Source organism: Bombus vancouverensis, chromosome 12 (genome assembly GCF_051014615.1).
Source record: "Bombus vancouverensis nearcticus chromosome 12, iyBomVanc1_principal, whole genome shotgun sequence".
Classification (NCBI taxonomy): domain Eukaryota; kingdom Metazoa; phylum Arthropoda; class Insecta; order Hymenoptera; family Apidae; genus Bombus; species Bombus vancouverensis.
Window position 1 is genome coordinate 12,528,671 of NC_134922.1, and position 15,156 is coordinate 12,543,826.

The 15,156-nt window shown below is 50.0% G+C and overlaps 1 protein-coding gene across 8 annotated transcripts in view; it reads right to left on the reverse strand.

The window, feature by feature from the left end:
• Lar (tyrosine-protein phosphatase Lar) overlaps positions 1-15,156 on the reverse strand; it is a 208,231-nt gene that overhangs the window by 105,702 nt on the left and 87,373 nt on the right. For 7 of the 8 annotated variants that reach the window (XM_076623429.1, XM_033331200.2, XM_033331190.2 and 4 more), the window contains one exon: positions 493-531. The exons of the other annotated variant lie outside the window; for it this stretch is intronic. In XM_076623429.1, coding sequence (XP_076479544.1) covers positions 493-531 — 39 coding nt within the window. The remainder of the gene's footprint in view (positions 1-492; positions 532-15,156) is intronic. 8 annotated transcript variants of the gene reach the window in all.

The following is a 15,156-nucleotide window of genomic DNA, read 5'->3' on the forward strand; positions in this document are numbered from 1 at the left end:
AACATTCGAAAGTTGGTCCGTGCCACCACGCTCGACACGGGTTGTGCGCGCGGAATTTGAAATGCAAAGCGTGTAGCAGACCTGGCCGATAAGAGCCTCGGACCCGCTGCAAAAATACACATTAGCGGATTTGAAATTTAGATCGGTGCCGGTCATCCAAGCGAAATTGAGTACCGGCCCTCGAAAACAGGCCGATTTACGGCGGTTTGCCGCGGCTCTAACGAGGCCCTTGAAACGCAAGGAAACATAGACCGGCGTGGCCGTGCGAACCAAACTTCTTCAGACGTCGCCCAGACGTTCTTTTCTTTTTCCCTCCTCTTTTTTCCCCTTTCTTCTCCTTCTTTTTATTCCACTTTGCACGCTCCGTTCCTGCTCTTTTCCTTCTTCGAACCTTCGATAAATTTCGCCGCGGAGTTACGCTCGTGCAATTCGCGTCCTCGGTCACCGGCGAAACTTTGCAGCGCGCTTAGTTTGCACGCCGCTCGTACTTACTTGTCATGTATGTGATGTACTGCGAGTCGCTGATGTTTCCTGAAAGAAGCTCGTTGAGTCGAGTCGTCCATCGTTACGGAGAACGCTTCGTGCACCTCGAAACGTTCCGTTCGTTACAATCGCGTTTCTGCGCGAGTACTGCTGCGATCTTTCGATTCTCAACGAGTCACGATATCGTTGCGCGTACGGCGATATTATTCGGGATTCGACCAACGAAACGCGATCGGCTGTCGATTCTCCGGTCTCGCGCTATCCTACGATCTGTTTGTGCTTCGTTCTACGCGGCAGAGATATTTCTGCGCGTGTGAAGGAGACGACGCGTGGACCGGGTTCTTCGGGCGAGTCGAGTATCGCGGAAGCTCTTGCAGGAGCGCGAAACCGCGTGGAAATTGCGTGCGCGTCCGCCCCTCGTATTCGTTGGCTCGTAAAACGTTTGAAAGATTGTCCGCCGCCTCGATGTTTTCACGTTAAATATTTATTATTCGCTCTGGTATTCTTCTCTTACTTTTCTCTCGTCTCGGTTTCTATTCTTTATCACGCTGGAACGTACGAACCGCTAATTGCACGGACCTCGTGAAAAGCGATTTCTTTGTACCGCCGCTAGCGACATAACTCCGAATCCAACGGTTCGAAAATTTCTTTTTCTTCGGACGTTAAATATCTAAATAAATTTCAACGACTGCCTTTCGTTGGAATACCACGCGAGGTTAAAGGCCAGATTTCCTATAAAAATCAGCTAACCGGTAAGTCTAACGGGGATGTTCCAATTATCGTAATCTCACTTATTTTACGCATTCCTTGTCATAACGTTATCGAATATCACACGACGTTTTCATAAATCTTAAGTGGGCTTTTCTGCTTCTACAATATCTATTAGTTGTCCGAAAAGTGTCTTTCCTACGCAAACGTGTTTTTCACGACAGTGCACCTTCATAGAAATATGAAACCAAGTCCGTGAAATGTTTATCTCGACAGAACAGAATAGATCGTAAGTAATTCGATGAAACAGTATAAAATAAAATACGTTGTGCGTCTATCGTTTCCTCGTAAAACGAAAGAAACTTTTCGGACGACCTAATATCTACAGCTTACAGTATGGTTACGTTTATCGACATTTGAAACGATCACCTGGAACCTCTGCGTACAAACAGCTTATCCCACTGAAGCTCTCTTATTCGAGAAACTACGGTCGTCATTTTTGTATACGATGTTCTTTAACCAACCATCCTACGTATATCGTTTACATAATTCTGCGGCGAAACAACAACCTCGGAAGCGCTCTTTGTTGAAATAAGAGATAGAATCCCTTGAATACTGATACCGTTTTAATCAAACGCACGCGTCCATGTACGTTTGTAGGGAAAATCCCATGCGTATAGGCGCCGTTCGTATGAAACGTTATCACGACGCGTGTCGACGCGTCGCGGAAAGTGTAAATTAACTTTGAGAAACAACCTCTCCGATGACTCGTCGCGTAATAACGCAGAAGCGATACCGTTCTACCTGCTCTATCTCTCGCACGGTGCGAGCATTCTTTTTCCCTCGCGGAGTACGCGCAACGCCCTTAACCGTCCCGATCTTTCTCTCCTGACGTCGAGCTATTAGTTAAATGTTTCACCGATTTTTTTCCCCCGCTCGAGATAGGGCAGCTCCTCGATAATTCTTAGATCGAGGCCGGCGTACTTTTGACATTTTTCATCCAGAGCAGCCACCCATGCGTCTTCCCGTCTTTGAAATATTCTGCAATCTCGATAATGTTCCACGCACCAGCCTGTCCCTTGATTCAATCCTCGTTCGCCGAATACGGCGTCCATCGCGATCGCTCATTTTTAAAATCGTGAACGTCGGTCCGACGAATATTCGAATATTTTCGCTGCAAGAAAGTAGCAATTGGAAGCTTCCCTGGTAAAAAGTCAATGGCATTTTTGCCGACTAAACGTGAACGATATTAGCACGTAATACGTAATTTTAGCTAATTACCGGCCGTTTCGTTCGACATATTAATTATGAAAGAAGGGTATACTATTCGTAGTATGTTTTGTCGATTATTGGAATCTGATTCTCATTTTTGTGTTTCGCGTAACAGAGATTCGCGCAACACTTGGATACCGCGTACGTACCGGCAATACTCGTACACATTTTCCGATTGGTTTCAAATTTTCCCAATTTAATCGCGATAGTTGCGTCTCGTTGCAGGCCTGATGAAATTTCAAAATCATCTCTATGATACACGCGATAGATACTGGTACGCGAGTACACTGTTCGAGGGTTAAATCGAAAGGAAACGTTTCTCGCTGCGATAGAAAATTAGATCTGTGACAGGAGTGGCGGAAAGAAAAAGTCAAACGATCGGCCGTGGATATTTAAATGGGTCCGGCGTGGTGTGTCGGCGTCATTACCGCGAAAGCACGTCGGCATCGTAGCTAGCGATCCGCACATAGCTGACCTATATACCGGAGGCGGGACGAGCGTGCCAAAGAGAGAGATTCGTATCGCGGTCACGATTGCGCGCGCGGACGCGGGTTACTTTCACGAGAGCAAACGATCGTACACCGGAGCCCCTCTGTTACGCGAACAACAATTCGCTTCGTTTGCCAGCGACCAACGTGTGTATACGTACGTACGAGCGTACGTACGTTCGGCCGTATTTATTTTTCATCGAAACCTACCGACGCGACGCGACGCGACGCGACGCGACGCGACGCGACGCGACGCGACGCGCGACGCCGCACGACACGACGCGACATGGCGCGGCGCGGCGCGCGCCTGTATCGAATTTGACACCGCCAAAACGGTTGCTCTCGAATTTTTTCATTTTTCAACGTTTTCCCCTCGATCCATCCGCGCGTTCGCCTAGATAGCCCGAGTGAATCGAATATGAAATTCTGGTGGAAATTTGGCGCGACGTTCGCGACAGAGAGACGGATCGATCGGGGTCAAAGGTTGATTAAATGATGCCGCGATCGATATGAATACTCTGGAAATAAACGCATACGTATTTAATCGAGGCACTGAAAAAGGATCCGGCTGGATGGCCGGCTCGGGCAAGCACGCTCGTTTCCACCGATACGGAATAATTCACGAGAAACTGGTAACGCAGCTACGTTACGATTCGTCGGGGTATTCGTGGCAATAATTAACGGCGCTCTCGAGCAGAGCGTAAATAAAAGTTTGGGAAACGCGAGGGATCGATGGACGCGCGGGAATGGGGTTGAGGGAAAGTCTGATGTAATTTTTATTACCGTCCATTTCGCGTTATATTCCTTCTTTATCGATGCGTCGACCTATCCAACAGCGGCTATAGATATATGCAGCATATTCCGATTCCGTGGAAATTGGCCGTACAGACGAAACGATGTTCGTACGTAAGGGGTCGGGATACCGAGGGATAAATATCGTGGGAAAAATTAAAAAGCTGCGGCGCGGCCACGCTGTTTCACGGAAAGAAACGAGTTCGATTAAATTTCGACGTGGCGTAGGTGGAAAATAAACGACAGGACAGCAGGAAAAGAGGCGAATCGATGGCCCCGACCCGGATTAATTTTGTGGAATCGCGAGCGTGAGCCCGAAATCACGTTTAACGTTCGAGCGTTCGGACGTAGGATTGCGGATGGACGCGGTCAAGAGGATGGGTCTCTCAGGGGATTCGTGATGTACGACGTTGGCGTGGTCGGGCAGAGACACGAGCTACCCGGCTAGCTACACCAGCACGAATTCGTGACTTTGCGGCACTAATTCGAAGCGAAAACCTTTAAGCGTTTCGAGATGGCCCGGCCGCACCGCTCTCTTTATTTCAAACGACGTTACGATAAACGCGTCTCTGAGGTATATCTCGAAGAAATAACGACTACTTTCGCGCAGATTTGGCGAGAAAGGCTTGTGCGAGATGCCTCGATCCTCGGCTCTCGCACCCTTCCAACCAAAGTTTTCACGATTGCTCCGAAATCGTCCCATTGTGAATATAATGGGCATACCTTCCGAGTGTGACCGACCGATTGGAATCGAGTCGTCTCGAAAACCAAGTCCACGATCGGCGGGAGGAAGGGGCCGAGATTTCAATTGTCCACGCCCGCCACTGTCGTCGTCGGCAGTTCCGTACCTCCAATAGCCTATGTGGTGTCTATACCGGCCGCTAAGAGGGTGGAATTGATTAAATAATTGGCCTCTTGGATCGGGGGCTAGTTTCTGGAATGAATACGCTGGCTCTTGGCCAAGGCTCGTTCCAGCTGTCGAGGATCGGGAGGTGGAAGACGGCCGCAAGGGGTTGAAAACCACTCCTTTGCACCAAGTACCCCGCGCGCGATCATCACGGGAACACCGCTACTACGTGGCTCGATAAAGACAAAGAGAGCACCTTGAAAGGGGTCGGTGAAAGGGGTAATAGGTAGACGACGAAAAGGAGATGACGAGTCTTCCTGTCTAGCTGCGTGCTCCGGGACATTCAGCGCCTCTGGCACGCTACTACAGGCAGAATATTTTTTACGGTCGCGTTCATTTACACGCGTTTACTTCGCTGCGACCGTGTCGATCGACGCATCTTCGACCGTTCTCGCTTTACGATCTACGACGATAATTACTTTCCATTGATGGAACATTGCGGCGATAAGAACGCAAAAGTCGATTAGTTTCGGGAATGGCGTGGACAGCGGGTGGTGCAATGGCCGACGTTCGAGCCGTTTGTATCGTAACGAGACGAGATACGCGATTTATATTTCGATCAAACTCCGCGCAGCCATGTTACGCGATACGTACACTGCCATTCATGAATATCGTGGACGCTTGCAACGTTTAATACAGTAATTAATTAAATTGAGACGAACCCTGAAAAGTCATCGGGGATCGATCAACGAAAGGGGCTTCGTAATTATTATCCCATTTCTAGGCGTAAATCTGAATAGAATCTCGTAATTAATCAAACCAGATGTTTTTCTTATCTACGCCTCTTCCTCTCAATCGTTTACATCGTTAGATTTGCCGGTGCGCTTATTACTCTTCGGTTCCACGTACTTTGTAAATGATTTCACGATTGACATTCAAACATTCGCAAACACTCGTTGAATCTTCTAACCGATCGATTTAAAATTTTGTCACGATGTTTAAAGCAAATTGGTTTCCACGTCTATACACGTACAATCGTTCGTTCGCTACTATCGTGCATAATTCTTGCAACTTTCCACAGCTTTTTCTGTATTCTGGATCGTCGTATCGCACGAATACGTAATCGCGGTTGATTAATCGCTTCTCTGATAATCTGTGTCAATTATTGCGTTTCCTGCGAGACCGGCAGGTGTCCTAATATTTACGAACGAGAGTGTATACGTAAGTTTTTCAAACAGTAGCCAATCTACCACTCACCGCTTACGTAAGCTACTTGCACTCGCATTTTATACATCGCCGTGCTTTTTCCCCCCTTTGTTCCTTCTTTTTTTCTTCTACTTCTTCCACTACTACTACTACTTCTTCTTCTTCTTCTTCTTCTTACACGCGAATCAGAATCTCGATCGGAAAAACGGATAGCGAAAATGCGACCCAGTAAAACAAGAGTCGGTAATTTTATTGCAGTTGGCGCGGCGATTCGGTCAGCCAGCCGTTAACACTCACGACGCGTTAAAGACCTCGAGACTTCGCGTGATAGCCCTTCGAGAAACTCGTTTCAGGTGATAGGAAGCATGCGATTAAAGCGACTGTTGGCTGTGTTGCTGTACTAATTAGAGTCTGGTTTCCATGACGCGTTGCACCGCTCGAGTTCGATGCCGATGTACGAACAACTTGAATCGGATTCGCGAAACCATCCAACGGGTTACGTTCGCGAGACCAAAGTCGATCGACTTTGCTAAATCGCTCTCCTACGATTTTTCATCCACTACGCTCCCTTTTCACCTTTTGTCCAACAACCTGACGATTGAATCGACCGCGATGGAAAAACACGACAAGTACGTTTTCCTTGATTTACGGATTTTTACTTCGTTTTACGATACGATAATACGGCGTCCTTTTGGATAAATCACGATCCACTGATTTCCCTCTTTCCCCTGGAACAACCTGTCGGCGCAATTACCATTATCGACACCGTAGGGTATTTCGAGGAGGAGTTAATCGATTCGATAGACGATGCCGCGTACCTGGACGCGCGATAAGGGGTAGCTAGTGGAACGAGGCTTCTAGAACTAGGACCATTTCGATGCCGATCACGAGGAAGCAGCTAAGGGCGGCGGGGGGGAGAAGGGGGTCGAGGCGAGGTAAAGCGGTTTCGGAGGGTCTTCAGATAATAGACATAAATATTCGCCGGGTTTTTCGGATTTATATTTCGCGCGTATCAGCCATCTCATTTGCATGGAGAATTTACTGTGCGCGACGCACCCCTTGCCAGCGTTTTCGGACCGCTTGCACGTACGTGAGAGAGCACACGCGGATGCCGGTGATCGCGGCAGGGCTGCCTAGTCAAACTCGGTAACAAAAGGAAGGAGAGCGAGAGAGGGAAAGAGAAAAAAGCAGACGGAATGAGAAATGGAGGAAAAACGAAGGGCAACGTTCAGAAGATATAGCCGGTCGATATAACTCCTGGCTAAGCTGCGCGCTATTGAAAAATGATATTCTAGTCCCGCGAATGAAATATTATCGCTTCCTATTCCGTCGCGCGATCTTCCCGTGAATAGCCCGTTCGTTCGCCGTCTACGAGGATACTCGAATCGTTCGTGACCGATCGACTGGAATTCGTCTCTCTCCAAAGTCAAAGACAATTAATGACACGGAGTGCGCCATCGCGCTCATTCTTTTTTCCCTCTTGGCGAGATCTCTGTGATCTCGTCGAACCAACCGCGATCAGTCTGCAAAAGGTGGACCGCACGGACAGAGGATCGAGATTTGAAACAGACCGAAATCACGATCCTTTCTCTGGTCCGAGGAAAAAGCGGTAAAATATCGCTCGGTCGAGCATGCTTTTTACTCGGTTGCCAAACCGAGAGAAAAAAAAGGAAGAGAGAAAGAGAGGGAAAAAGGAGGAGAAAAGAGGCAGAATGAAAAGGATAATAATTGATAAGCGCGTGCGTCGTCGGATACAATTTTCGTGGTTTCCCACGGGTACGATAGCGAGATTGGTATTTGGAGGCGAATCGCGGAGACTGCTTGGCATCAAAGTCGGTAAGAAGTTTTCCCGTGGAAGAAGAGATTATCGGAGAATCGCGAGCACGATCAGCGGGGACGAGCAGCGGCGGCGTAAACGATTTCGACGAAATATCGATCATACGGACAGGTATACGGATTCGGAGAGCAGAACGCGCTCGAATAGGTGGAATCGTTCGAGTAATTCCCTTTTACGGTTCTATCGGCCCGTTCCATGGCCGGGTAACGTTCGAGGTGCACGGCGAAAGAGAAACATAAGCGGTAAGAAAAGAGAGCCACCAAACGAGCTGAATCGGAGGAAAAGAAATTCGCGAGGAAGCCAAGGAAACAGTCACGGATAGGCATCCCGCGACTGCAACTGCAGCTGCAAAAACTGTTCGGAATTTTTACTCCAGTTTTATGATTTAAATCGCACACTCCGCGATATTCTGCGACTCCGCTCGACTCCCTCCGGCGCAGGCAGCCCCGAATGTAGCAGGTAAAAGAGTCACAATCGAGTCAGCAGTTGATTTTACGCTTTATTTTTACGGTTCTACGCGCGGTGTACACCGTGCCGCGATCTTCCACGGTAGTTTTCATTTCCGTACGCTTGTCTCCTTTATTTCGCCGGATCTTATCGTCGCGAGGTGGCATTCAACGGGCCGGGTCCGCCACGTATCGTCAACCGATCGTCAGCGATTCCAACGAAACGAAACAGTCAGGCCCAGCCCTGGCTCCTCTCGTCTCTCGCCACACGACACTCGCTTGTAACGGCGACTGCGCGCGACAACGTTCGAACCATTTCTCCTGCTATGTCGCAAAATGCGCTCGATGACGATACGTGTGCATTTCGGTTGGCTCGCGGTGAACCGCGCGCTATGATCAGGACGGCGTAATAACGAGAAAGCATAAATTGACAATTTGTCTCGGAGTATTGGTTCGCCCGGCTACCAGCCAGGTCAAACGAAATAATTGGTACTCCCTATCGAGTCAAGTACTACCCTTCCCTCCCCCTCTACCCGTTGCCTTCGCCATCGTCTCTCCTGCTCCTGCGTCTGCATCCGCCGCACTTCCGAAATTCCCGGTCGTTGCAGCGGACGCGAGAAATTATTAGCCGACGTTTTGCCGTGTCTAGATTTGCCCTAGAGACTCTTAGCAGCGTGGAGCGGAGTCGATACCGATGCACGGCAACCACGGTATTCGACGATCGATTCTACGGACATTGCAGAAACCGTGCATAAATCCTAGGCGGTCCTAGGCGGAAGAGAAGCGCGCGCGTCTAACACGATCGTTGAAAATTATCGCATCGCCGATAAAGAGCGAGATTTTCGAATCGACGCAATCGATGCACCGGCGGCGGAACGAGAGCAATTTTCCTCGAAATCCAGAAATACGCGGCAGTTTTGCAGCTGCCGGCGACGACTCTTCGACGTCCTATTTATATATATACCGCGCTTCAAGAACGGCCGCCGCTAGTTATACGCTCAATTCGGTACGAATGAGCCCCAACGGAGGAATAGTCATAAACCTTTCGCTGGAAATTCAAACGCGACCCGGCTTTCCGAACAATTTGCTTCGAGCTCGCGAGGCCACGCGATGCCATCTCCCGATTTGATTCACGGACGGGCGGCCAACGGTGCTGCCGATCGCATACGACGACGACGCGACACGCCTCTCGCAACGGATAGCAAAGATTCCCTTTCAGAGACAAGCTCGAACGCGACAACCGAAATATTAGAACCGACGGAGACGCCAAAGTACGCAGAGAGGAACGTGTTGCAACGGCGCACGATCCAGCGAGCGAGATAAAACGTGGCCGGAGCACTGCGCGCAGACAAACCGGCAGATACGAATCTTCGTGTGCAAAGTCGAAAAACGTCTGACAGCGCGGTCAACTTTCTACCATCGAAAACCGTAGAAACTTGGCTGAAACGACTCAATATCTTTTACCAGGCAGGAAAATACTCGCCAGTGCTGTTTTCCAAGCGTACAGGGAGGAAGACGCCGGAGCTATACTCACGGAGCTATTAGCTTAATAATTCGCGTGCCCGTCGTTCTTTGGGCTCTGGACGGCGGTCTACCGACGAGGGTACACCTGGAATCAAGCCGTGGCAATCTCGAAGAGAAGGTGGTCGTAGAGCCTAAGCAGGGCAGAGGTTACGAAGAAAGGCAGGTGTTCCTCGAACACGCACAGACCACGCAAGCCTCGCATTTTTCAAACGAGCCCTCGGCGTCGAAAAAATTCTACCGTGCCACTCTGCTACTTTCCCAGTGAACCGAACACACGCAGTCGCCAAGGATATACACGCTGTATGCTTTTAAATCGCGTAGCAAGCGTGCGTGGCGAACGCTCGAAAAACGCAAGGGCTGTTTCAACTTCCATCCTCCTATCGATCACGCGCATTAGCACCCTGCGAGGTGCTGCGAGGTGTACATACCGTAAGACGCGAAAGCTTCCACGGGGTTGGAGGAGGATCGCGGGCCGATGTTCGGCGCAGCATCGCCAGCCAAATATTCTTGGTCGCGGGTCATAAATTCGAACGGCGAGAAAGGTTAAAAGTAGTTGGAATCGAAGAGGCTCCTGCGCGCAAAGCTCGACCTTAATGTCCGCGAAACGCGGGTAATAACGCGGAAGGCGGATTTTTCACAGTGACTTGTCAGGGTTTATACCGAGGCAAGAAGAGAGAGAAAGAGAGAGAGAGAGAGAGAGAGAGAGAGAGCTTTTATTTGCGTTTGTTCCTCAGCTGCGATTTGCACGAGGAACGACGCTCTTGTAGCGATATTGCGGCGCGAGGAGGATTAGGAAATGAAACGCGTCGAAGGGGAGTAACCCGCCGGATGTTCTTGTCTTATTCCTGGCGCCGAGTATCTCGAAGCAAGGCGGTTCGTGGAAAATTAGACGCGGCGGCGCGTTATCTCGAGAAGCCGAGCGGCCGGGCTAACTCTTCCGCGAAGGTAAACGATAGACGATTAGGAGTTTCCCTCTCGTTCTCGATACCAAGGGAAACGAATCGTTGGCCCCTCGGAGCAGAGTGGCCCTCGAGTGTCATCGTAGCTTTTAATTAAGCTTCACTTGCCCGTGCAAACTTTGTTGTTGGACGCCGGGGCGTAGACTCCTCCGGGACAGGGTCAGGTAATTCAGTCTGAACGGACGGACAGCAACGAGAAGTTTATATTGGTAGACTAGCGGGAGACGCGTTCGCTCTATTATTATGTTTCGTATTTCTCGTTCGTACCACTCGTTGTATGCGTTTCACATGGACCAGTTCTGGCGAACTTGACGAAAAAGAATCACGGGCGCGAAAGCCCCGTGCGCTGCACGTCTCAATTAATTCCGTTTGAAAAACGATGGTCGAAAGAAAGTGCGGCGTTCGAGCGGAAAGCGGGTCAGCTTTAATTGCGACCAACCAACAGTTTGTTCTTAAAACGGCTTCCTGTGCCGTTGGTTATTTCAGTTCAGCTGAGAAATCCACGACTCTTGGCGTTCCGGTGCGCCGCTGCGGCGTTGTTTTTGCCAAAAGTAAGCCACCGTCCGACAGGATCAGCCTTTATTTTCTTTGGGAACTCGGCGAAGCTTATCTCGTTCCCAAGTGTTTCGCCGCATTAACGACTAATCCTTCGAAAATAATTACGCCAAGAACCGCTTTCCTCCACGATTTTCCCTGTGGAGTTTGGCTCCGCCGGCATGCCCGCACGATCGCCCATCGTTCCACTGGAATCGTCCGAAACTGTCGATGCTCGTACGTATCCGAAATCGCTCGCGACATCGCCTTCGCGAACAACGATCCTCGATGGCCAAAGAATTGTCCAACTCGAAGCGCGCCACGTCGCGCCCGACCAGCCAGTAAGCTGTTCTACTTGACACGGTGAGTGTACTTGGGGCGCCTCTGTCGGAATCGATCGGGAAACTTTCTGTTAAAAATTTAACGAATCCGGGATAGGACCAAAGTTAAAGTTAGCCTCGAGTGCAACAATTTGTCCACTTTTTAATGGAAATGTCCCAAAATCGGTACGGATTCTTCCCGCTTCTTGCCATATTCCGTCGAATCCGCTCCTTTACGCACGCTGGTTGGTTAACCGCGGAATAATTTTGGTTAACCACCCAAGTGTTGATATCCCGCAGCGCATCGTGTCCAAATTCTCGTTTATTGTCTGCCAATAATCGTTTGTACAGCGTTCGCTGGCGAATCGAGGGCACGGAGACTCGAAGTTACGGTATTTGCGCTGGCGGAAGGCGGAGGACGAAGGACGAAGGAGGGCGGAAGTGTAGAGAGGTCGTAGATTTCGATGCGGCAACGATGGGCCATCGTGGACGTGGCGAGGAGAGCGTCTGGCAAGTTTTTCCCATAAATACCGATTATTAAATGTGGCGACTGGTCGCGGTGCGGTGACCAGGGAACGCGAGGCAAGGCTGTTGGCTGTGGTCTCGAGAAATGGTCGACCAGTCGACGATACATAGTCGGCTGGCAGCGAGGGTGGACAGAACGAGCAGAGCGAACAGAACACGGGAAACGCGAAGAGCTAGCACACGACCAGAGGAGAGGAGGGCGACGAGTCGCAGGGTCGTGTTCGAGGCTGGCTTTAATACAGGTACAATGCCAGTGGCGTAGGCTTTATGATGACGAAGAGCACCTGGGGGACCGAGAACCCTGCAATTTCCTCGCTGCCTCGACCCGTCGCACCTGTACCGCTCTCGCTATACACCGACGCTCTATGCATGCACACCCTCCCTCTCCTCCGCCTTCCATTCGAACCGGGCCACACCGCGGTTGCAAGGGACCAATTTGTATTCGGACGTGGAATCGCGGTGATGCGTCTTCGATAATCTCTTTGGGAATTAGCCAGCGGCTACTCGAGGAATATCCACCGGCTGTGTGCGGTTCGATAAACGGACCGGACGATGCGTCACAGACGATGCTCTTCTGCTTAAACTCCAAGAGTTACAACATTGCCGTGGAAGCGTTTTTTCAAGGGACGTTGCCATCGATGTCGCGACGCAACGTTCGTACGCGTACAAAACCGCACGAGCTGCTACGTCCGCGGTGTGGCGATAACGGCGATCGAGAGAAACGCTGTAACGCACGTGGACCTACGTGCGCCACTTTCAACGGGGTTGACGTCCGTTTCCGACGAATCTAAAGGCTTTTAATGCTAAAAGCGATTGAAATTACTTTGTATTAAGGAAACCCACAACCGAATTCTATCCGTACGCGTATAAAATTGCCGAACTTCAAAACCAATTTTCTCTTAAACTGCCGAAGCAATTTCAATTCAATTTTCACTGAGTGGTCCGCCAATAGCGCTAAATAAATTCAATACGCCACATTTTTATAAATATTCTATGGAAATGTTAAACAACGTTTGATAAATAGTTTGAAAGGACAAACGATCATTTTTTTGCGATTTATTTCCGACTCGAGCTATTCGTTTGTTTTGTCGATTAATTCGAATTAGTCGAATTAATCTGAATATTCAGGTTCCGGTGATATTCGAGCAGCAGGAAATTCGATACGCTTCGACGTTCGTTTACTTGCGCGATGCAGCGATACGCAACGAACGGATACCGAAGCTTCAACCACCTCGAACGGCTTCTTCTATTCTTCTACCTTTTTCCATCGGACGTTGCTGCGTAAGCGAAGCGGCCGTTGAACGCGCGCGAGCAACCGTAGACGATGCTATCGCTTTCTCGACTCGTTCGTAGATTCTCGATAAGACCAGTTTCCTCTTGCAGGAAACACGAGTCTCGTTAGGAAACGCCATCGTCCCCGTCTGACTTTCTACGTGTTCATGACCATCGACGGCGAAGAAGGATGCGCGTTGAAAAGCGAATCGTTGAACCAGCCGGAAAGCGGAAATAGCCGGAGCAGCGACGTGGAAACGACGGAAGAAAGATTCAAACGATCGTGGGAAAGAAAGGAAAGCCGACGGGATCGACGCGGCAAGGGGAAGGTTCGCGCTGGCTTGCATATTCCAGCGGATCGTTAAACCAGAAAAACTTTTAATCGTTTCGACAACGACTCGGCTCGCTTTTCCTTATATTTGCGTTGTACCCAAGCTACCTCGCGATTCCTCGGAGACCCGTTGAAAAAGAAACTCGAGGGAACGAGGCCAACGATATTATCTCGTGGATCCTGTCTGAACGTCCGAGTTGTATCGTTCTCCGTTTTGAATCGGCGTTATGAACGAACCAGCGCTGAAAGGATTAACGTTCGTCTATAGATGGCGATCTATTTGTCGACTCGCGGTTGCTACGGAGAACCAGCACGCGTCGATCCCTGTACGATGCTGCGTCGTCGCTGTGGCATATTTCGTATCCGTGTGGGAGGCGAAAAGAAGCAAATACTCGGTGAAAGAGGGGAGGAGAGAGGGGAGAGAGAAAGTCTAGGAAAGGAGCCAGAGAGCGAAGCATTACAAGATTTCCCGACCCTCTGTGCGGCCGTGTATATTTGTACGCGCGCGCAAACTTTATGTACACTCGTCGAAAGCGAGCACGGATGTGGCCCACGGGACCGCGAGGGAGCGGCCGGAGAAGAAAAACAGAGTATAAAGAAGCGTACGAAAGAAACCACTGTCGACGCGGAAGAGGTGGTGGAGCGAGCGCGAATTCCTGGGAAACACGGAAAAGTTGGTAATTAAAGCGCGTGGAAGACCGAGGGGAAGGGAGAGACGGTGGACCAGCGAGAGGAACGGAGAAAGGGTGAAAACCGGGCATGGGCGAGCGAAAGACCAGGAGAACCCGCCCAGGAAAATGCATGGAAATGTATTCCCGGGAGCAAAAGCGCGCCGAGGGTGAAACCAAGAGGCGAGGAGAGGCCGACAGGGAAACCGAGAAGCAGAGAGCGAGAGGCAGGATGGGAGGACCGAGGCAGGCCAACGAGGAACACGAAGAAGGAGGAAGACGGTGGCGATGAAAAAAGGAGGGATGACAGAAACTGCGACCAGGGTGTTGGAGATATTATAAGGGTTGAAAAGCCGACGCCACCCTGTCACCGAGAAATTATACCCGATTCTTCCAACTAGCCTTGCCCGAAGCCGCTGCCGTTTTCTATTCCTGTCAGAATGCGTCGACACGCTCGACCTCAAGATGCAGCGATTTCTCCTTCGCTTTCTACCGTCTCCCTTTTGCTTCCGACCGGTTTATTCGAGTTATCGCGGCTTCCTCTACGACGCCACCATATCTTCTTTCCTATAATTTCCCTTTACCTCCAGTTCCTTTCATTATCGCTGCGAGAGCGGTTTTACGCGATTACCATTGTGAAACTTCCTCAAATTAAAATGCCTTCTGCGGATAAAAGATAATAGATCGTTTACAATGCACTTTGTTTCAGCTTGATAACTCGATTAGCTGTTGGCAATCAGACGAGAGCTGGTTCTTTGCAGACTCGCGTTGACGGACATACGTTCGCGGTCGTGCAACCAACCACACCTTTTCGTTTGCCGTTTCTCAAGCTCGCTTCATCGCCCAGCTAATTTCTCCTTTTGTCCCTCGCACGTTTCGCGGGGCTCCACTCTACTTTCTCTTTCGTACGATTCGAATCAGCACGTTCGAGGTTCGAACCTTTC